We start from the raw sequence: 22,975 nt of genomic DNA, 5'->3' as shown, positions 1-22,975 counted from the left end.
AAGCTATGCATTTCAAATTCTAATTTTAGTATCTCTAGTTCTCAAAACCCTTACTAGCTCCAGGTGCTCATCAGGCATCTATTCAGCAACCTGCCTATTACTTTGCTAAGAATGAGAAATAAAAATGAGGGCAGGTGGGTGCATCTTATCCAGCAGTTTAGAGTGCTGCATCAGGAAAAGGAGCAGGCTCAGGGTAGGAGCTGATGTCTTCCCAGAGGAACAAGGATCATTGAGGAGAAGGCAATGTGAAGACCAAGCACACGCAAAGCATAAGTAGAGCTCTCGCAGATGACTGTGTGCCTGCAGTCTGGACACAGAGGGGAATGTAGAAGAATTACCTTTGTTTTTCTTTTGTTGAAATGACTTTCCATAACAGCAAAACCCAGAAAGAAATAAGCAAGGCCTTTAAATTTTCTAACTAGATGTCATTCAGTCTATGTTCCAAATCTACAGAATGTAGAAGGGCATACAAAGGGGACCAGTCATATGGGCACCAGTTTGCGTCCTGGCTGCTCCACTTCCAATCCAGCTCTCTGCTGTGGCCTGGGAAAGCAGTGGAAGATGGCCCAAGTCCTTGGGCCCCTGCAGTCTCATAGGAGACCTGGAGGAAGCTCCTGATCCCTGGCTTCAGATTGGCCCAGCTCTGGCCATTGTGCCCATTTGGAGAGTGAACCAGTGCACGGAAGACTTCTCTATATCACTGTCTCTCTCTCTGTGCTTCTGCCTTTCAAATGTATATATATATATGTGTGTGTGGATATTTCAAAAAGCTCATGGAAAATGGAACAGAAAGATAATTTTTTCTAGTACACAAAAAAAATTAAAATCCATGCATACAAGAGGTCTTCCAAAAATTAAATGGAAAATGTGTAATAAGAAAAAAAATTGCATGGATTTAAAAAAACTTTTGTGCCAAAATAAACTTTAATTCCATTTTTCCACAGACTTTTAAAACTACCCTCTCATATTTTAGTCCTCATATAAAGTCTGTTTACTCTCAATATCCTTTTCTAACAAACTAACTGGCCTCAAAAAATTCAAAGCTGCTACTTAAATAATGTTTTTATTTTTACCTTATAGCCTTTAAAAATCACACAATTGCATCTCCCTATGTATGGGTTATTAAAAACCTCAGAACCAAATTTCTAGCCCACTTCTAACAAAATGTGCAGAAATTTCCTAAATGATTTGGGAGTACCATCTTTATCCCACTCCAATCTTATTTTTCTTACCCTTTTCTTACCCTTTTTCTCCCTCTTATTGCCTCATTTATTTTTATCTTGTACTTTTTAAAGCTGCCTTATTTCCTTTCTATAAAATGAGTTGGAGACTGTTTAAAGAAAAATGTCCATACCTAATAAACAAAAAATAAAAGTGAAACTAAAAATGCAGGCATCATGCAGGCAGCAAAAACACAGGACTATAAAAAATTAATGTAGACGAGAGGCAAGAAAACTATAAATAAAAAACAGATCCATGAACTCAAAAGGGTTATTGAATATTCTGGGGCTTCATAGTTTAAGGACAAGCAACTTGTCACACATACAAGATCCTGGGAGGGCATCCTGTGTCATCTCCCAGAATAGTCACTCACTTCCATAGTGACGCCTGAGTCATCCAGATGGGGCGGAGGGGGAAGGTGGGTAAAATAGGTGGATTCTGTGTAAAAAGGCAGAAAGGTGCATAGTCCATTTTTTAGGATAAATCTTGTTTGTAAGAGGATAAGCTTTCATGAGTTACCATCATTAAGTGATGTCAGAAAAGTTGAGTTTTCTGTACCAGGAATTTCTGGAGAGTCCCGTGGATAGCTTTTATCAGCATAGAGAGCTGCTTCCAGCAGAGAAAGAATGGGAGTTGCAGCTCTCTGACCTTGAGAATCTGAACAAAGAGAAAGTAAACAAAGTATCTGTGCTGTTACTCTGTCTGAGAGAAGTGTATCAACATTCCAGTAATTACTAAGTTGATCCGAAAAGAAATTTCAGTAGTGCCTCAGAGATGGTTGCAAGGCTGGTATCAGGTTGCAAAACAACACCTAAGTTTTGGTTCTGTTTCTTGTCTTCCAGAAAATAACCTCTTACAAGGCTCCCCGCTCCCTAAAAGCTAGCACACTGTATCTGGTTCTCATTGGGCTTTTGCTTTGTTTTAAATCAGGAGGAGGTAGGCTGCGAGGAGAAGCTGTACTTCGGCCTGAATGAGTACAGCAAGTCTCTGCAGTGGGGCATCACAAGCCCGCTGCTGAGATGTGATGAGACTTTTGAAAAAATGGTGAACACACTCTTGGAGCGGTAAGTCAGCATTCCCACTCTTTTCTTTAGCTGTACTTGCAAATCTAAAATAGCTGAACGCCTTTTGTGCGAGTGTCACAGGGAGTCCGCCTGCAAACGCTGTGCAAAGGCCAAATAAAAATAGCCTTTCCTAAGATGGCCTGCTCCTGTGGTCTTCTGTGATCACCCGAGAGGAAAGCGGTCACCCAGATTGGGACACAGCGCCACTTTTCACGCCCTGAGTCATCTCCCAGTCAAGCTTCACTGCCACCGCCCGCAGATTAGAAAGGCAGAGGGGGGTTTGCTTAGAGAAGCAAATGAGCTCCGGTCCTACACTTCAGACTCCCCACCACCACCACCACCGACAGATGACAGGGGCGCTCAGATGACCCATGAGAAATCTGGAGTACGTTTGAGAAAATTAAGGAACAATCAGGTCATTTAAATGCATTCAGTTCTTAGGGCTCCTCTGAGCCATCCGGGGATTAAGGATCCGTAAATCTGTCTTTCTGTTGCTGAGTTCCAGGTCAAACTCTGAATAAGTTTTTCCTTCTCTGACCTTGAATCTTAGACACACAGTTAGATAAAAGCATTAGATTTACGTAACCTAGTAGAGGCCCACCTTCCTGCTCCTGGCCACAGTATTCTAATGAATAAGGCAACTGGACTCCATTTTATGGGGGCAGACTCTTCATTTTTAGTATCTCTAGTTCTTAAAACTGGCTGCACTTGATTGCAAGACATCTGCTTAACAGCCTTCCCTATACTTCTGCTTTAATGAAAATGAAGACAGGTGGCTGTGTCCTATCCAGTAAGTAACAGTGCTGCGTCAGGAATGGGAGCAAGCTCAGAGCAGGCTTTGATATTTTCACAGCTGCTGGGTTTGAGAAGTCTTAACTGACACTGTGGCATTAATCCTTTCCTAGTACAAAATCATCCCATGAGTCCACGAGTCTCCCCCGCACCCACTCATTCCATCTACCAGCTGGGAACTTCTCTCTCCTCCCGGTAATTCTGAGTTTCATAACTTATATTTTAAAGGAGGGTTCCACCAAGTTCTAATACTTTTGTAATCTGTTCACTTTTAAACTCATGATTCTGTCAAAGTGTGAAATCTCAATGCCTGTATATCATAGTTTCCATGTATTCTAACATTGGTTTTCTGCATGGCCCAGAAAGAAACATTAAATGTTGATCATCATCTATTCTTTCTCCCATCAGTCACCCCAGGCAAACAATAGCTGTGATTTATTGAACACCAGAAGGGACTGGCCCAGAACAGATTCAACTGAGGATTTCTTTACTTTTCCCTAACTCACTAAATCCTTGCATGTGTGAAGATGTTGTTAAACGCCTGCATACAGTCCAGACCCAGCTTTGTGTGATTTGGGACAAGTAGCTCAATTTCTCTCCACTCCATAACTCTTTCTCCTATGAATAGGCAGAATGATTAGAATACTGGGCATCTGTGGTTCTTTCCAGTGCTGAAATACTTCAGAACCATATTATTCATTCGCTGACCCTAATGGCCCTGGGTTTCTCTGTGCAAGACTGTTGAACCACTTGTATTGGAAACAGAATGGTCAAGTCTAACAATAGTGAAAGTCCCCAGCTGCTAGGCAGCTGCCTATGCTACCAGCTGGCAACCAGAGAGAAAGTGCACAGATCCAGCCTCATTTTGTCAGATTCCATGAGAGCCTTGGCCAAGTTTGGGACAGTGCCCTGCCCTTCCAGTGCCTGCTGTCTTGACTAGCCAGCTAGCTCCTCTTCATGCTGCAGGAGTCTTCTGGGCTCGTGCAGACTCATTTTGTCATCAGGCCTGGCTTTCTGAGGAGCAGTGCCTACATGAGAAATTTATTTTCTACGTTTTCTGTAATTGTAGAAATTGGCAGTTTGAACAAAATGATCCTCTCAGCCGTAGTCCAGGCAAGGGGAGAATGATGTCAAGGGGTGTTGCTCCCGGGTTCAGATTTGCAGGCACCCTTGACTGAGCTGGATCTCAAGTGATAAGGGGCCACACCACTAGGGGGTGCCATTTCTCCAGTCAGCTCTCGGTTTTTCCAGCACCAAGGTAGGTCTTACAGGAAGGCAACAGGGATCACCTCAAATTAGTAATAATGATTGCCCCTTATATGTCTGATACTCCACAGATATTAACGTATCAGTTTCCTACACTGTGTGATCTTAAGTATCAGAGAAAAAAGCTAATAATGCTGCCCTTCTAACGCTATGCCACCAGCAAAAGGTCAGGATCCAAGACTTACCCATTAGGACTCTGTCAACAACCTAACCAGACCAGTGCATCACAGAATTTAATGTGCACGCCAGCAGCTGGGATTCTTGGAGGGCTGCAGGTCTGGCATTCCTAACGAGCTCCAGGTGTGGCTGCTGGGTGCCCTTAGACCCCACTTTGAGAAGCTCAGGTTGCAACTTTCCCTAAATCTTCTTCATTTACTGTACTCCCCCCACAGGTTATGATTCATATGCTTTGGATGCTCACATCTCCTAGAGATGCAGGGTCCCAAGACCAAGGCCCCAACACTGACCAATTAACCCCTTCCCCACCATGCTGCATCTGCATTTTACTGCGCAGGCAGCACCGCTCCCAGCCGGTTCTGCTGCCTGAGTGCTGGTTCCTTGTGTTCTGTTCAAGGTACCCCAGGCTGCACAGCATGGTTGTCCGCTGCTACCTTCTCATCCAGCAATACTCCGAAGCTCTGATGGCTCTTACCACCATGGCGTCACTCCGAGACCACAGCACACCAGAAACACTCAGCATCATGGACGACCTCATCAGCTCCCCAGGCAAAAACAAAAGTGGGCGGGGACACATGCTCATTATCAGGGTGCCCTCAGTGCAGCTGGCAATGTTAGCCAAGGAGCGGCTGCAGGAGGTGCGCGACAAGCTGGGTCTGCAGTACCGTTTCGAGATCATCCTTGGGAACCCGGCCTCTGAACTCAGTGTTGCAACTCACTTTGTGACACGATTAAAGGTTAGCAATGGACAGATGTTTTTCCTTCAAAATACCCTTTGTTTCTGTGTTCCGGGAATCCTAGGTGGCTCAGATGCCCAACTTTAATGGATTTTGGCACTTGTGTGAATTTGACCTCCCTGCGAGTGTTAAGGCTAAGCTAAGGGACATATTCGCTTTCTTAATTGGAACCAATTTATGCAGATTCTGTCCAGCCCCCTTGTTAGCATGTGCGTGCAGTTGGTCTTCCATGCTCTCCAACTGCAGGTGCAAAAAATGAGATGACCAATTTGATCCCATATTTTTTGACCTTGTTCAAGATGCATCTAGCCCACGGCCACCTGTTTTCTCAGAAGAAAAGGTAAGTTGTTCTCTCGGACCTCTGTGGGGTGCCCTTTTATGTATCCTCAACTCACTGATTCTTTTCTGCCCATCTAGCCCATCTGTCAGCTCATGGCTAGAGTCGGTAAAGTATTCTGTTTGCATCTTCGGTGGGCACACAGAGCTATTCCTAGCCCTCTTGCATGTGGATTCCTCAACAACTTGTTTCTTTGTACTCGCTTTGACCCTCAGCCCCAAGGCTTTGGCTGGACTGAGACCTAGCCAGGTGTCCTCCAGAGGAATTTACTGCATGACCAAGCCTTTCAGAGCTCCCTCTGCACGGCCAGGAACTAGCTGCCTGTATCCTACCCCTTCTTTCAGGAATGGGCTGGGGGAAATAGAATCCCAAATCAACTAACCCAACTCCCTACCTTATGGCTGGCTCGGATTTCTCCTGGGAAATTTTATAATCCAATATGTCTTAGCCATTAGAAAGCACTTAATCAAACACCCGCATTCAAATGGGTTTGCAATTGAGCTAAGTATTGTGTGTCTCCTTAGACCAACATGGTTCCTGTCCCCCTGCACACTAAATCCTAAGCTAAATTGGGTGTAGAAAAATGTAGTTCAGCCCAAGTTTTAAAAAAACAAAGCATGTAGTCTTAGGGAATTTGCATATTCATGCTGGACTGCAGCTTCCCCTCTGTCAAATGGGCTGTGTGAGCTCTCAGTTCGGGGGTATTTAGTGCTTATAAATCATTTCCCAAGTGAGAACATTTTCACCGTATTCTCTTAGCTAACCTAAATTAAATAATCCAAAAGGCAAACAAAATGTCTTGTATTAGCTTAGTAAACTATGGGAACAAATATAATTATCTAAAAATAGAAACACCCATTTAGTAAAAGCTATAACATTCTTATTTCATTGATAGCTATACGAGGGTAATCCAGTTTGTGGAAAATGAAATCAAAAGATAAGTTTATTTTGGTGCATAAAATATTTGAAATTCAACCATAGTTTTTTTCATGATGTGCATTTTCCACAAACTTTTGAAGACACCCTCTCTCACTGTGGATTTACATTGCAGCGTGGGATCACATTACAGCAAAATTCCTCAGAGTAACAAGATTCCTCACAGTACCAAGCTTTGAGAGACATAGGACTTGACACAGTTTGAAAATGCTGTTGATGAAGGCTGACAGTCAGCTGGGCTCTGTGAAATCTAACGCACTTGTTGCCCAGAGGTCTATCCAAATGGACGGGAGGCTGCAGGATCTTCTCTGAGGCTTCATAGACGCTGATTGAGCACAGCTGCTTGTGGAGTCCTAGGTCATTTGTTCAGAAGGGTCAGTAATTAAGTGTATAAATCAGTAATTCCTAAATAACTGGTTCCTGTGGTTCACCGTTTGAAAAGCAGTCTAGGCCTGAGGTTCTTTTGCTTTTGTTTTTGTTTTTAAAGATTTATTTATTTAGGGGCTGACGCTGTGGTATAGTGAGTAAAGCCACCACCTGCAGTGCTGGCCTCCCATATGGATGCCAGTTCGAGATCCAGCTGCTCCACTTCCAATCCGACTCTCTGCTGTGGCCTGGGAAAGCACTGGAAGATGGCCCAAGTCCTTGGGCCCCTGCATCCATGTGGGAGACCCAGAAGAAGCTCCTGGCTCCTGGTTTCAGATGGACACATCTCGGCTGTTGCAGCTAATTGGGGAGTGAACCAGCGGATGGAAGATTCTCTCTCTCTCTCTCTGCCTCTCCTTCTCTGTGTGTGTGTAACTCTGACTTTCAAATAGATAAATCTTTTTAAATTTTTATTTATTTATTTATTTATTTGAAAGTCAGGGTTACACAAAGAGAGGGGAGAGACAGAGATTCCATCCTCTGGTTCACTCCCCAAATGGCCAAAACGGCTGGAGCTAGGCCAGGCTAGAGCCAGGAGTTCTTCTGAGTCTCCCACATGGGTGCAGGGACTCAATCACTTGAGCCATCTTCCGCTGCTTCCCCAGGCACATTAGCAGGGGGCTGTATCAGAAGTGGAGCAGCCAGGACTCGAACAGGCTCCCATCTGGGATGCCAACACCATAGATGGTGGCTTAACTCACTGTGCCATAATGCTGGAGGCCTGAGGTTCTTCACCTAGCTGCTAGTGCATCAGAATCACCTGCAGGGCTTTGAGAGCAGATTGGTCTGTGTAGCCAGGGTTGAGGACCAGCGTTCTGAGAGCAGGCCATACACTACAGGGTCTCAAGTCATTACACTCAGTAATATCTTCTCAGTTTGAATGAGGCACCACCAATCCACAAGAGTCCCGTATTCTTGAAAGTCATAGTCACACAGAGAGAGAAGAGGCAAAGAGAGAGAGAGAGAGAGAGAGAGAGAGACAGAGAGACAGAGAGAGAGGTAGAGACAGAGAGAGAGGTCTTCCATCTGCTGGTTCACTCCCAAGATGGCCACAACGGCCAGAGCTGTGCCGATCTGATGCCAGGAGCCAGGAGCTTCTTCCGGGTCTCCCACATGGATGCAGGGGCCCAAGGACTTGGGCCATCTTCTACTGCTTTCCCAGGCCACAGCAGAGAGCTGGATTGGAAGTGGAGCAGCCAGATTTCGAACTGGCATCCATATGGGATGCCGGCACTGCAGACGGCGGCTTTACCCACTACGCCACAGTGCCGGCCCCCAAGAGTCCCGTGTTCTTAAAACCACTGAACTACATCAGTGCATCCTTTCTATACCCTCTGTGTGAGAGTGAAAACATGAGATTTTAGGATGTTCACATCTAAGCAAGACTGCCTGTTGGCGGGCAGATTCTGATTCACCTGCTTATTTCTAAGTTACTAATCTCTTTTACCATTTTCAGGATGGCATGGGTGTGCCTTTTATTTCTAGTCTTGGGTGAAATCAAACGCTGCTTCTCCCGCTATATGATCCAATTTTTGTACTTACTGCTAATTATCCCATTAGATATTGTGGTTAAAGTATAATTAACAAGTACTTTGGAATGGTAAAAGGTTTAAATCTAAATCTGTCAGCATGTGAAGCTTTCACTAGATTTTCTTGGTCTGGAGTCCCATGGTATCCTGGAACTCAGTGTTTGTCCAGTCTTTGTGTGGTTTTAAACACCCCTGCAGTATGGTCATCCTGAGGCCATTTTTGGTACATGGAAGAACTGCACCCTTCATTCATCAAAAGTAGCAGTGTTCTGGAAAAGCATCTGAAAGTAATGGGTGTGGCTAGCTGATTGGTCAAGAGTAAAAGTGAGATTTATTTAGTCTTCTGAAAATAATTATCCTCTTGGAGTAAAATATTTGTAATCCCACTTTATAACCCAAACATTATTAGCAGAAGCATGACCAATGGATGGCTTCCAGGAGATAAAACACATTTAGGGAAATTCTCGGTGTCAGGGATATCGTGAGGCCCATATGAAAGCCCCATGTAAAATATTCCTATTTCAGAATTGTTTGCTTTAAATCAGGTAGTGCTTCAGCTCCCTTTAACATGAAATGATACCGAAAATTGTGTTTCTGTAGACAATCTAGTATTCAAAAAGACGTCTCTTTTTTAAAACGATTTTATTTATTTGAGAGGTAGAGTTACAGACAGAAAGTGGGGGTAGACAGAGAGAAAGGTCTCTATGCCTTTCTACTATGCCAGATTGACAGACTGATTTTCTAAGTCTCAAACTTGTAAACAGTTATGTTGGATGACTGATTTCACCTTGGTCTGAACAGACATAACAAAAGATTGGGAAACAAGTAAAAGAATTAAATTGGTTATCTTTCTTCCTGTTTTACAAATTATAGAAATTTATTTTAAGCAATTGTGAGTATATTTTTTAAGTTTTTTAAATTTACTTGAGAGGTAGAGTTACAGAGAAGGAGAGGCAGAGAGAGAGAGGTCTTCCATCTGCTGGTTCACTCCCCAGATGGCCACAATGGCCAGAGCTGGACCGATCCAAAGCCAGGAGCCAGGAGTTTCTTCTGGGTCTCCCATGCAGGTGCAGGGGCCCAAGCATTTGGGCCATCTTGTGCTGCTTTTCCAGGCCATAGCAGAGAGCTGAATTACAAGTGGAGCAGCCAGGTCTTGAACCAGCACCTATGTGGGATGCTGGCACTGCAGGCAGCGGCTTTACCCGCAACACCACAGCACCATCTCTTGGTATATTTATTTCTAAAGACTGATTTTTCTTCATTTAACCATACCTAGACACAAACAAATCATTGCCCTATTATATTATCTCTTACCTGGTAGATTTCTTTTATCCCATTTTGTGCAAAGCAAAGTAAGTACCCATCTAGTTTTGAAATTTTTATTATTTTTTTGAGAGATGGAGAAAGATTGAGAGCGAGAACTCCTATTTGCTGATTCACTCCCCAAATACCCACAGTGGCCAGGACTGTACTGGGCCAAACCCAGTCAATCCAGGTCTCCCATGTGTGTGGCAAGGACCCAACTAGTTGATCCATCACCTGCTGCTTCCCAGGGAATGCAGTAGTAGGCAGCTGGAATCAGGAGCAGAGCCCAGACTGGAACCCAGGCACTCTCAAATATGGAGTGAGTGCAGGCACCTAAAGCAGGATCTTCACCACTTAGGCCAATGCCTGATCCACCCATCTATTTTTGAATAAAATTAATGTTCTTTACTTAACACCTCACTTTTTAGTCCTCATTCCCGAGAGCATTATCAGACTATCAGTTCATTTCTTATAACTCGTGCTAGGAAGCTAATACAGTGCATAGGTAGATGCTACCTACTTAAAAAGTAGTAGAACCACTGTATTTGCTTACAAGGTGGTCTATTTTCTTTCTGTTCTAAAATTTAAAAACCTGTCACAACCTTTTATCTTTTTTTAAAGATTGATTTATTTACTTGAAAGGCAGAGGCAGAAGCAGAGAGGGAGATCTTCCATCCGATGGTTCACTCCCCAAATGGCCACAATGGCTGGAGCTGGGCCCATCTGAAAGCAGGAGCCAGGAGCTTCTTCTGGGTCTCCCTTGTGGATGCAGGGACCCAAGGACTTGGGCCATTTTCTGCTGCTTTTCCAGGCCACAGCAGAGAGCTGGATCAGAAGTGGAGCATCCGAGTCTCAAATTGGTGCCCACATGGGATGCTGGCACTGCAGGCAGCGGCTTTACCCGCTAAACTATGGTGCCAGCCCCCAGCCCCCACAACCTTTTATCTTCTAACATCTTGCAAGTTGGTAGGATTCATCTCCTCATTGATATATTTATGTTTTCAGGATTGATGTTTCCATTTATTAAAGATGTATCTATGTGCATATATGTGTTTATATGTATGAGAAAGATGCCTAATAGACTTTTGTTGTTAAAAACGTGCACAAATTGTGTTATTTTTCCAGATAAGGAAGAGGTATTTTTCTTATTCCAGGTCTACTTATATTTTTTTCTGGTTATATTTTTAGCCCCTTTTGCAAAAGACTCTCTGAAAGCCCCATGCCAATAATTGCCAGTGATTTTTTTTTTTTAACAGGCAGAGTGGACAGTGAGAGAGAGAGACAGAGAGAAAGGTCTTCCTTTTGCCGTTGGTTCACCCTCCAATGGCCGCCACGGCCAGCGCACCGCGCTGATCCGATGGCAGGAGCCAGGAACCAGGTGCTTTTCCTGGTCTCCCATGGGGTGCAGGGCCCAAGCACCTGGGCCATCCTCCACTGCACTCCCTGGCCACAGCAGAGAGCTGGCCTGGAAGAGGGGCAACCGGGACAGAATCCGGCGCCCCGAACGGGACTAGATCCCGGTGTGCCGGCGCCACTAGGCGGAGGATTAGCCTAGTGAGCCGCGGCGCCGGCCGCCAGTGATTTTTAAAGTCAATAAGGGACAGGTGTTTGGCCTAGCAGTTACGGTGCCAGTGGTCCCATGTTGGCGTGCCTAGGTTCAATGCCCAGGTCCAACCCCTGATTTCAGCTTCTTGCTGCTACAGACCCTGGGAGGCAGCAGTAACTGGGGAGACCTGGATGGGGCTTCTGGCTTTGGCTGTGGGTGTTTTGGGGGTGATCTGGTGGGTGGGAGTTCTCTGCCTCTCTATCTCAAGTTAATTGATTTTAAGAATAAAATCAATAAAGCAAAAGACAGGGAAAAATACCATCGGGGTGGCTAATTTCATTATTAGTGAAAAATATCTCTTTGTGATGGAGTTCTGAGATTCTTTTTTGAGTTATTCACAACGCAAATGGTCTTTCATCAACTAATCCCAAGAGTTTGTCCACTATGTGAAAAAATGCATGTCAGTGCCTTGAGTCTTGTAGAGAAGCCAGGATTTCTGTAACATTTGCATCACTGGTGGGATATTCACATTGTGTTTCTTTAGTCTGTGTTGTTAACACAGAGATACATAACAAGATCTCCTACTTTATTAAGATAAAACCAAAGATCCTATTTTATAGAAGAGCTTTAATTGCTTTTTAGTGGCAGTTAAAATATGCTTGTACATAGATACAGATTCACAAAAACTCAATGGAAGTATGTGGATGCACACACTGTGTCTCTTAAAAGCTAAATAAGTAGCTTTAATTTTATCATCTGGGTCTCTTTCTGCAGACTTGGAGAGGAAATGAATCAGAAGAGTGGATTCCTCGGACTTATCAAGATTTAGAAGGTCTGCCTTGTATTGTGATATTAACTGGAAAAGATCCGCTTGGAGAAACCTTCCCCAGGTACAACTTGAGTGATTAACTCCAGTTTTCTTTGTCACCTAGCTGAACCGATGATTAAAACTTGGTTGATGCACACCATTACTTCACTTGTTTGGTCATGAGAGGAGGATACAAGAAATATAGCCTCTCCTTATTCACTCTTTCAGCCTTCCAGAAAACATGCAGCAATTTTGGGAATGGGAGATGGTTATGTGTGAACTGTTTGTGCATCAAAGCAAGGTAGTCAGCGAGCAAGAAAGAGAGGAAAAGCAGGATTTCTTTCTATTATTTTATAATTTCTTTATTATATCCCTTCTATTATTCTATTGGTCTCTGCTAATCTGCTTTCCTGACTCCCTTAGAGGTTGAGGGCCCACAGATTGAAAAGCAGCAACAACAACAATAACAATAGAAGCTTTATTTTAATGTTTACTGTATGAGAGCATTTCAAAAATTTATTTAAAATGTAATTAAAAGATAAAGCTTTTATTAATTAATTTAAAAAACCATGCATAGTTTTGTCTTCATAGGCATTTTCCATGAACTTTTGAAAATACCTCACATGCATTGGATGTGAAACATGTTTTTGGACCAATAAAACCTTGGGGCAGCATTTGGCACAATGATTAAGGCATGGCTTTGGACACCCATATCAGAGTTTTGGGGTTTGAGTTCTGACTCCCCTTCTGATTCCAGCTTCCTGCGTATGTGCACCCTTGGAGGCAGCAGGTGATGGCTCAAGTAGCTGAGTTCCTACCGCCCACATGGGAGACTCAGATTGAGTTCCTGGTTTTGGCCTGAATTGTGTCAGGTGTTGTAGGCATTTGGGGAGTGAACCAATAGGTGGAATATTCTCTCTCTCTCTCTCTCTCTCTCTCTCTCTCTCTCTCTCTCTCTTTTTCTCGCTGCCTCTGCTTTTCTGAACTCTGCCTTTCAAATAAATAAATAAGAGCTGCTGCTGTGGTATAGTGGGTAAAGCCACTGCCTGCAGTGCTAGCATCCCATATGGGCGCCAGTTCGAGACTTGGCAGCTCCACTTTCGAACCAGCTCTGCTGTGGCCTGGGAAAGCAGTGGAAGATGGCCCAAGTCCTGATGCCCCTGCGCCTGCATGGGAGACCTGGAAGAATCTCCTGGCTCCTGACTTCGGATCAGCCGAGCACCGGCTGTGTCCGCCATCTGGGGAGTGAACCAGCAGGTGGAAGACCTCTCTCTCTCTTCCTCTGCCTCTCTGGCTTTCAAATAAATAAATAGATCTTTAAAAAGTAAATAAATCTTAAACAAAAGAAACACCACTGCCTGCCCAGCCACATGGACTCACCAACAGCGTGGTTACTTCTGCACAGGTCTTTGAAGTACTGTGATCTCCGCTTAATTGATTCAAGCTATTTAACTCGCACGGCCTTGGAGCAAGAAGTGGGTCTGGCGTGCTGCTACGTCCCAAAGGAAGTGATCCGGGGGCCCACGGCTGCCTTGGACCTCAGTGGGAAGGAGCAGGAGCGAGCCGCTGTCAGTGAGAACGATGCTGATGAGCTGCTCATCGACCTGGAGCGGCCCCAGAGCAACAGCAGTGCTGTCACTGGAACCTCAGGTTGGTACTTGTGTCCTCCAGGGCTGGGCTGCAGGTACTAGGAGTATGGAAGGCGGGTGCACCCACCAATCCCCCATAAAACCTTCAGCAGCTTTTCCAGACCTCAGCTGCTTGGAAAACCTGAGTGCAGAACAGCCGCAAACAACTTCTGAGTAGACCTTCAAGAGCTTGGTAATAGCCTAAGTAGAAGACATACACTCTGTCCACCCCAGCCGGTACCATTGCCCCTTCTCTTCTACCTTCAGTCTTCTCATGGTTCAGGGGAAAATAGAATTAAAAGATAAGTGAGTGCAACACACTTTTGAAATCCATGCATAAAATAGTTTTTCCATAACACATTTTCCATGAACTTGTTGAAGACCCGTTCCCCTCATATGTGCACAAAAGCTTTTTTTTCCAGATCCTGAAGCTATAAGTTGGAATTAAGTGGCTTGGCTTGTGGCATATAATGTTTGCTTGAATGGCGGCATTTCCTAAGTACATCAATGCACACAGAAGTGCACTCTGGGCCACTGGAGCAACCTCCACGCAGCCCACTGGCCGCCTCTTAAAGCATTACTGTGCATTTCATGGCTGGGCCTGGCATAGGTTTTCTTCTACTAAGCTGTAGTAAAGCAAATGCAACACTACTTCCATTTTTTTTCTGATTATGAAAATAATAAAGCTTAATGCAGAAAACTGGGAGAATATAGCAAAGTACAGGGAAGAGATTAAAAATGAAAAGCTGCCCCACCACCAGAGGTAACCACCATTATTAGCAGTGAGCCATGTGTCCCTCCTTCCCTCTTTGCTTGTTTTGAACTGTCACTGAGATCATGCTGTCACTCTGCACACGCACCCACCCACCCATACACACACATTTTGTGTCCAAAAGAAGCACCAGTCTTCCTGTTCCTTGTGTCAACAGCTGTTGGAGGCTTCGTGTGGGAAATGAAGCGGCAGCTGGTTATCTGTTGGGTTGTCTGTCTATCTGTAGTCACCCTCGACCTGGAGGAGTCTGAGAACCGTCTACCCTGGGCATGTGGCCACTTACCCTCAGCCCAGGATTTCATCTACCTCCCTCAGGCGCCCCACTGCAGGCTCCCTGGGTTTCCTCCCTGAGAGCAGTTTAAAATAAAGTGCACAGGTTCAGAGGATTGTCACGGGTAACGAGCACGCGGGGAGCTTGGGATACCTAGGAGCTTCGGGATACCAGTGGCTGGGAGGGAGAGATGAGGAGGGCCTGGGTGGTTTTCCTTCTGGTGGTCCTTGGGCCACACTCCCTCCTTGCCTTGTACTTGTAGAGCTGCTCGCCAAGGCTCATCGGTTCTTGGCCTTGCTCTGATGAACTCAAAGGTAGTGGTTTGCCTTTTGCTAGGTAGTTTCCATCCCCACAAGCCATGCTCACAGCACTGAGCAAATGGACCCCAGCCCAGGGTGACGAGAAACCTTGCTGCCCAAGAGCGCTCAGGGCCATCATGGAAAGGCAAATTCTCCTACAAGACAGGCACACGAGTCAGACAAGCAAGTGGAGTAATATGGTTTGAATAACCCCATCTGTGGCTATTCATTTAGGATCTCCCAAGATTGGGAGCTAACCCACATGCCTGGGCAGCACCAATATGAGCTCAGAGAGGGCCTTCAGCCTAAATGTGATGGGCTTTTGATTTGTCCTCAAACCCAACAGTGGCTGATCTGGTGGGAGAGAGGGCATATTTGAACATAATCAGCAAACTGTACAGAAACACAGGGCAAGAGCAACAGCTCACTTGGCTGGCGTCATCGATGCCTTTGTGTGGAGACAGCCTTGCCCTGGTTGGGGAGTCCACGTAAGTGGCTACAGCCCTGGGAGCTCATCCACAGCCAGAGTGGGAGGCTTGCAGCCCTCAGAAGGCAGCAGCTGCTGCTGGAGCAGAACTTGAACATGGAGCCTCCCTTGGTCAACGTGTGGAAGGAGTCGGGTTGGCTAGGGACCCTTTACAAAGATGTGGACAAGATCTAGAAGGCCGGGTAAACTGGGGTCTAATTCACCCCAGAGGCCCCACCATCCCAGGGCCTGAAGAAGCGAGGGGACCCAGAGAAGCCTGTGGGACCCGAGCTGCAGCCACAGTATAGAACGGCAGCTACCGGGGTGAGCCTGCGGGGAGGAGGCCAGGGAGAAGGGACCAGTTTCCACCTGGTGTCTCCCCTTGGCCAAAGCCTCTAACAAGGGCCAGGGAAGCAGGATGGAGCGGCACAGAGCGTGAGGCAAAGGGAAGCCCAGCCCAGCCAGGATCCAGCTGGTTTTCTGGCCTTGGTCTGCTTCCCAGAGGCACCCTGGCATCAGTAACAGGCAGGCAGGGGTGAGTTCTGTCGGTCCTCTTTCAGGTTCCATCATGGAGAACGGGGTGAGCTCTTCGAGCACGGCCGACAAGTCCCAGAAGCAGCCTCTGACCCCCAGCTTCCAGAGCCCAGCCACCAGCGTGGGGCTGGACGAAGGGGTCTCTGGCAGCACAGCTGGAGCCGGGGAGAGTCTGAAGCAGGAGTGTGACTCCCTGGGCCCCCCGATGGCGAGCAGCACCACCTCCAAGCCTTCGTCCTCCTCCTCGGGACCCAGGACCCTCTCATGGCCAGGACAGCCTGCCAGAGGCTACAGGGGCCTGCACGCAGCCCTGCCCCCCATCGTGATCTTATCCAAAGCGGCCTACAGCCTGCTGGGCTCCCAGAAGGGCGGGAAGCTGCCGTCCTCCTCATCCCTGCTGCCGCACGCCGACGTGACCTGGGTGAGCTCCCTGCGGCCGCTCCTGCACAAGGACATGAGCAGCGAGGAGCAGTCGCTCTACTACAGGCAGTGGACCTCAGCCCGGCAGCACCACGCCGACTACAGCAACCAGCCCGACCCGGCCTCGGGCACCCGCACCGTCCATCCCCGCCGGCTGCTGCTGACCGGGCCCCCCCAGGTAGGGCCAGGCCAGGCTGCCCTAGCAGAGAACCCAGCGGGTCTTTCGGGGCGGGGTGGGTGCCTCGCAGAGGCAGAGGCAGAGCCCAGGTGTGAAACGTCTTTTCTCTTTTCCTCCCCTCTCTTCCCCTCCTCCTCCCGTCCCTGATGAAATGTATTTCCGTCAGGTGGGAAAGACTGGCTCCTATTTACAGTTCCTTAGGATCCTCTTCCGCATGCTCATCCGACTCCTGGAGGTGGATGTGTACGATGAGGAGGAGATCAACCGTGGTGAGTCCTGGCCGCGGGGTGCCCGAGAGGGAACAGAAGCAGGCGTCCTGGGCGTCTGCTTTGCCTTCTGGACCCGACAGTTCCTAAGCTGCAGAGTCAGTGTAGGCTGAGGAGCGTGTGCCCGGCGGGAGTACCAGGAAAGAGTCCCAGGTGGCCGCTTTTAGCTCCCTGAGGTCAGGGGCAGGGGAGTGTCCCCTTGGCCTCCCTCGCCCCACGATGCGCAGCAAGATGCCAGGCAGAGGCATTTTATAAAGGCCTGGGAGGTAGATTAGTTGCCTCCATGGTTAAACCCCTGTAAAATTAGACCTGTATTGTTCAGCTGCCTGAAGGCATGTTTGCACTCTGGATACCAACACCTTGCCCGTGAGCCAAAGCCTGTGTCCCGTGGTAACCACACGGGACGACTGTGAAGAGCTGTGCAACTGAACAGGCCCCACAGACAAAGCCCCTTCTGCCCCTGGGCAGGGGGAGAGGGGTGGGATGACGGGCTGCAGCACAAGTAAGCGTCCTTTCCTGCTCACTCAGCCCTTTCCCCTCTCCCCTCCCCCGGAGACAGTTCTGCTCTGAAGCCGTGAGCGGCCTCAGCTGTGGCTCCACCTCTCGGAACCATGTGACTGTGGGGAGACAGTGGAGCGGCTGGGGTACAGGTTCTCGGCCCCTCCAGGATGAGTCCGGGATAGGGGAAGCCCTCGTCGGTGCCTCCCCTGGAGCTCTCACCTCACCTGTTTTTCTAAATGTAGTTGGACCTATTCTGGGACCAGCCAAAAGGACCAGAGCAGAGCAAGAATGGGGAAAACGGACTTTATCTAATCGCTTTATTATGGCTTCAGCCCCATTTCTGTTCCTCAGCCAGTTCACGTCCATGATTGTAGACACATGCGTGCACGCACACACTCAGCCTCAACTTCCCACCCAGGCCTGCTTGCGCCCCCAGCTGGGCTGCTACCAGATCCCCAGAGCCACCACCAGAGCCCTGCCAGGCTGGCCACAAAACATCCCCAACCACCCTGGAAGGGGGCTCGGACCACAGAGGCAAAGCCAGTGCTAACCCGGCCCTGTCATTCCTGCCAGCTTTCCTGCCAGGCTCCTTGGCACCACAGGAGAGCGAAGCTTTTTATTTTATCTTCAGATCATGCTACAGGGACCTTGGATCTTCCTCAGTGTGGCTGAGATGTGAATCTCTGGCAGCCCATTGCACAGAAGCTGGCCTTTGTAGCTGTTGGCTTGGTTTCCTCCTCCTCCCCCATCTTAGAGCAGGTTCACACAGTGCTCCGGCAGGTGCAGCGACACCTTTCAGAAACACCAGCATACGCCTGGAACATTAAATAAAATGCAAGCTTCAGCTCAGTGATATGAACAGTTCTGTTTGTGTTTAAAAGATGATAGCTGTATGTCCAGCCTTCAAGCTCTTTAAAATGTATTTCCTCCTTTCTCCCATTGAAAGTTGTCTTGTTATTTTTTGATCAAGTTTTATCATAAACACCATTTATTGGACCCTCTCTCTGTGCCTGCCGTTGTCTTGGCACTTTAAATATGAGAGGACTTCAAACTGTGGAGTAAATGGAATTGTTGCAAATCTTGAAATCCATGCCTAGCTTTTTCATGATGTGCATTTTCCATGAACTTGCTGAAGACCCCTTGAATGCCGTATCTAATGCTCAGAAACCTGGCACACTGACGGCGCCGCTGCCGCAAAGTGTGAAGCAGTAAGAGGCAGGGCCGTGACTACTGGCTGTGGACCCTGACTGCTTACTGGAACACAGCTGACTCTTGGGTAGGCAGCGAGGTTCTGAATTAGCTGCTCTGGGCTGTGACCTGGGTGTGGGGGTTACAAGCCTCCCAGGTGACTCCACTGTGCGGCAGGCACCAGGAATCTTGCTCAGTGCATCCCAGAATCTCTTTGGTGTCCATTATTTGAAACTCCTACAGCTAAAAGCTCCTTAAGGATTCAGATTGTCCAAAGTTAAACAAGCTTTAAAGGAAATGTGGGGTGGGTGGGGGTCTGATCCGGGTCAGCGGGAATGGAGGAACAATGTGCCTCCCAGAGCAGTCTGAAGGAGCAGCCCCGGCCCCTCCTGCCCTGGGAGTGGGGAGCTCACTTTTCAGAAATGCCTTTCTCCACCCAGCAGGGGCTTTGCTTCCAGAAGCCCTTCTCCCAGGGAGTGCGAGGGAGGGAGGGCGACCTGCCCGCTCTATGCACGTCCCTCTTGTCCTAGATCACAGCGAGAGCAGCGGAGCCGGCCAGGCGGAGGGAGAGCCCTGGCCCGACCTCGAGAGCTTCAGTAAGATGTCCTTTGACGTCAGTGTGCATGATCCCAAGTACAGCTTGATGAGCCTGGTGTACACCGAGAAGCTGGCGGGGGTCAAACGAGGTCAGCGCAAGCCGAGCCCAGCTCACAGCCTCTCAAGGGTGGATGGGATGCAGGGTGGGGGAGCCATGGCACAGAGGAGCCTAAATCTCCTCGTTTTCACTCCCACATGTGGATATCATCTTTCAATTTTCATACTTCCCTTCTTTGGGCGTAAATTATATAATCCTTGGAAAAGAGGGAGTGGGGGAACTTTACTTCCCAGGCATGGGGCTTTTCCCATTAATCATGGGATGGATTTTTGCCCTTTTATATGCAGAAGTAATCAAAGAAGCCAAGGTTGAGGAGCCCAGGAAACGAGAGACTGTGTCCATGATGCTGACCAAGTACGCAGCCTACAACACCTTTCACCACTGTGAGCAGTGCCACCAGTACATGGACTTCGCTGCCGCCTCACAGGTGCAGACCCGGTTACCCAATAGGGATTTGAGATGTCTGTAGGTGGGGTGTGCACGTGAGATGAAAAACAAAAGCCCTAGTTTCAGGCAATGGGTAAAGGATCGCTGACTTAGCAGGAGCCACTGAGGCGCGGGGGAAATGCATGAGCGATGGTTCAATGAAACACAGCTTCTTGGGGTTGCAGGGAGAGAAGCAGCTTGGTTTCAGCACTGAGTTACTTCACTGTAAGGGTTACACGTGTCATGTGTAGGTCGGAAAGTAGCCGTTTATCTGAAAAAGTGGGCACTGTAGTGTATTTGCTAAATGGGGTCCCCCTCTGTTTGGGTTGCTGTCTGAAATGGTGTGATTATCTGACATGCACAGGGCGGGCCCTCGGAGCTGCGGTTCTCACGAGTGTGCTGATCTACACCGACCTAGTCACCTTCTCACTGCAGCTGGGGATGGATGTGACCATGCAGGCTGACGTTTGTTCTGGGCAGTGAGAACTGAGCGGCAGGGACATAGAACATGAAATCGGTGCCCTGTCGTACCTGGCTGCTTGGGGCCAGGGCATCGTTAGGCACACAAGATAGGAGAGGCAGCAAACGGTAGTAGTCCCAGAGTCTCTCTGAGGGCTGCGTTCCACGTTGCTTTCCCCCGGCTCTGCACACCGAGGATTCCCCCGAACCTACTTCTGCTCCTGGGGCCCAGGTCCTTACCTTGGCCCTCACGTCATCCTGGAATACAAATGGCTACTAGAAGCGACACACTGAAAAACTGGACTGAGTAACTCTGCCCTTCTAATCCAAATTACCTGTTTATCCCACTTCTTTTCTTGATGTTCTTGGACATGTTTGGTGGGATACTCTGAAATCGCCTCACAGTGCTTCCCCGAACACAGAAGACCCATAGTCCTCTGGTCTGTAAATCACAGGTTTTTAGAAAACTTTATTAAAAACCTTCAGTTTCTGCATGATCTTAGTGCTAAGTAGTATATCCCCACATTTTTGTGGTGGGGTAAACGAGAACTCTTGATTTTATCCTTTTGTTGGGCCAAATGCTGCCCGTATCTACAGCTTGTGAAGAGCTGTTATATAATTACTCATGGAGACGGGTTACTGAGCATGTGTTAGTTCCCAGCAACTTTAGAAATAGGTTAGATTTATATTTGGCTTCAGTGAGTCAAATGGTCTCTTCCCCGAACCCAGAGTTCTGGGCCAAGTGACTGTTCAAACCTCTTCAGCTGCCGCTGTAGCCAGGAAACATAGAGCCACGGGGATGTTTTAATGATGTCAGTCCTAATATTTTTTTTAGACAGTTGATTATTCATTTGACCTGGCCCACATAGAGACATGAGAACCTTTGGTAATGTGTGCAAAACAGGACATCCAACAGGTATGGCTGACCTCTGCCTAAGATGGCACAGTAAGGCTTTGAGGATGAGGAATGGAGACAGTTCCAAGCCCCATGCCCTTCACCCACGGAGAGGCTTTATAGGGGAAGATACTCGGCTCTCATGCGCCTGCTCACTAGTGAGGTGTCTGCCTTCCTAACCCTTAACGTGATGGCGCTCATAATGGCTGGTCTGGTGGCCTGAGTCCTCGTTTGCTTGTCTTGGTAACAGCCTGGGGGGGCGGCCTGACACTTGGCAACCCTGAGCTTACGTTCCCTCCCTCCCATTTCTTCTTTGCAAATGTAGATGTCGGACTCCACCCTCCATGCGTTCACGTTCTCCTCCTCTATGCTGGGAGAAGAGGTTCAGCTCTATTTCATCATTCCCAAATCCAAAGAGAGCCATTTTGTCTTCAGCAAGCAGGGCAAACATCTGGAGAGCATGCGGCTGCCCCTGGTTTCAGATAAGGTGGGTGAGGGTGTCTGGACACGGGGGTTACCAAGCTGGCACTAGATCGGGCTCTCTGAGCTGCTCACATCTAAGAATTTTGCTTTCCCTTTTTGATCTCTTGTTCCCCTTTCGGCAGAATCTGAATGCGGTCAAGAGCCCTATTTTCACGCCTTCCAGTGGTCGCCACGAGCACGGACTCCTAAACCTTTTCCACGCCATGGAGGGCATCAGCCACCTTCACCTGCTGGTGGTCAAAGAATATGAGATGCCGCTGTACCGCAAGTACTGGCCCAACCACATCATGCTGGTGCTTCCCGGCATGTTCAATAATGCAGGCGTGGGTAAGGGGCCCCCTGGGCTGGGCACAAGGGCTGAGAAGAGAAACTGAGCTCCCTGCCCTGGCATGGCATTTGCAGATTGTTCTGCCTCTGGAAGGTGTCCTGCCCTCCTAACCAAAGGTCTTTTTTTTGGACTGAGCACCCTGGGGCAGGAACAGAATAGTGACAAGAGAGCTGGCAGACAGAGAGGGACGTTGGTGGTTCTCTTTGCTCCAGAACGGACTGCACTGATTCTCATCCAAAGAGCACATGGCAGGTTCTGAATTGCCATCCCACAGGGGAGCTGGAAGCATCCTGACTGCCTGTGAGGCAGTAGAAGTGCCTGGAAGTCTCTGTCCTGTTCTTCCCTGTGGGGTTTAAGAGCAGTGGGCTGTTTTCTCAAAGAGGGCACGTGGTGGTTGAGTGGCTGTCATAGCTGTGGGGGAGGTGCTGCAGGTGTCTAGAACTCCCTCATTTGCCTTAGCTAGGAGGCCGCTAACCACAGCCCGTGGCTTTGAGCTGCCCTCTCTGGGGACTTCTTGTACTCACTCTAGTTCTCAATGAGTTTTCCCACCAGCTTCAGTGGCCAACCCAGTGCCAAGTCTCAAAAGAACTGAGGATCAAGAGCTGCTAATTCCCACTTAAAAGGGAAGAAATAACATCTAACCTGGAGCTGAAATGCACAGTAGATCAGAAGGTTTATATATTTTTTTGAGAGGCAGAGAAAGCTGCCATCCATTGGTTCACTTCCCCAAGCCCCCAGTGGCCAGGTCAGGAGCAGCCAGAGCCAGAGCCAGAGCCAGAGCCAGGAGCTGGGAACTTACTCTGTAGCATAAGGAAGCTGGAGTCGGAAGCCAGAGCTAGCGATCAGAGCCAGCACTCCAATGTGGAACACAGGCACCCTAACCCCTAGGCCAACTGCCTGCCCCTAGTAATGTCCTGGATCCTACAAGCTCCTCCTCTCCAGGATCCCCTCCATCTCCCTCTCCTCCCTTTCCACGTAGCTTCTGCTTCACCTTGTGCCTGTCTGTCTTTACCTCTTCTCTAGGTTTCTTCATTTCTTACTCCTTTTTAAAAAAAAAAATAT

General features: G+C 48.0%; 1 protein-coding gene across 10 annotated transcripts in view; it reads left to right on the top strand.

Annotated features, from left to right (window-relative positions):
* GREB1L (GREB1 like retinoic acid receptor coactivator) overlaps positions 1-22,975 on the top strand; it is a 285,560-nt gene that overhangs the window by 246,318 nt on the left and 16,267 nt on the right. For 4 of the 10 annotated variants that reach the window (XM_089305847.1, XM_089305844.1, XM_089305845.1 and 1 more), the window contains 12 exons: positions 2,152-2,285; positions 4,918-5,257; positions 5,557-5,597; positions 5,675-5,702; positions 12,111-12,226; positions 13,550-13,794; positions 16,141-16,712; positions 16,879-16,981; positions 19,198-19,353; positions 19,610-19,749; positions 21,428-21,589; positions 21,708-21,912. In XM_089305847.1, the coding sequence (XP_089161973.1) occupies positions 2,152-2,285; positions 4,918-5,257; positions 5,557-5,597; positions 5,675-5,702; positions 12,111-12,226; positions 13,550-13,794; positions 16,141-16,712; positions 16,879-16,981; positions 19,198-19,353; positions 19,610-19,749; positions 21,428-21,589; positions 21,708-21,912 (2,242 nt within the window). Of the gene's footprint in view, positions 1-2,151; positions 2,286-3,190; positions 3,273-4,917; positions 5,258-5,556; positions 5,598-5,674; positions 5,703-12,110; positions 12,227-13,549; positions 13,795-16,140; positions 16,713-16,878; positions 16,982-19,197; positions 19,354-19,609; positions 19,750-21,427; positions 21,590-21,707; positions 21,913-22,975 lie in introns of those variants that run through there. The other 6 variants (XM_051852064.3, XM_051852060.3, XM_089305849.1 and 3 more) reach the window with 5 other exon arrangements.

The sequence above is a fragment of the Oryctolagus cuniculus genome, chromosome 10 (genome assembly GCF_051225735.1).
Source record: "Oryctolagus cuniculus isolate XC-2025 breed Fujian yellow rabbit chromosome 10, ASM5122573v1, whole genome shotgun sequence".
Classification (NCBI taxonomy): domain Eukaryota; kingdom Metazoa; phylum Chordata; class Mammalia; order Lagomorpha; family Leporidae; genus Oryctolagus; species Oryctolagus cuniculus.
Note: the sequence above shows the minus strand (reverse complement) of the source record. Positions and strands in the feature narration are given on the sequence as shown.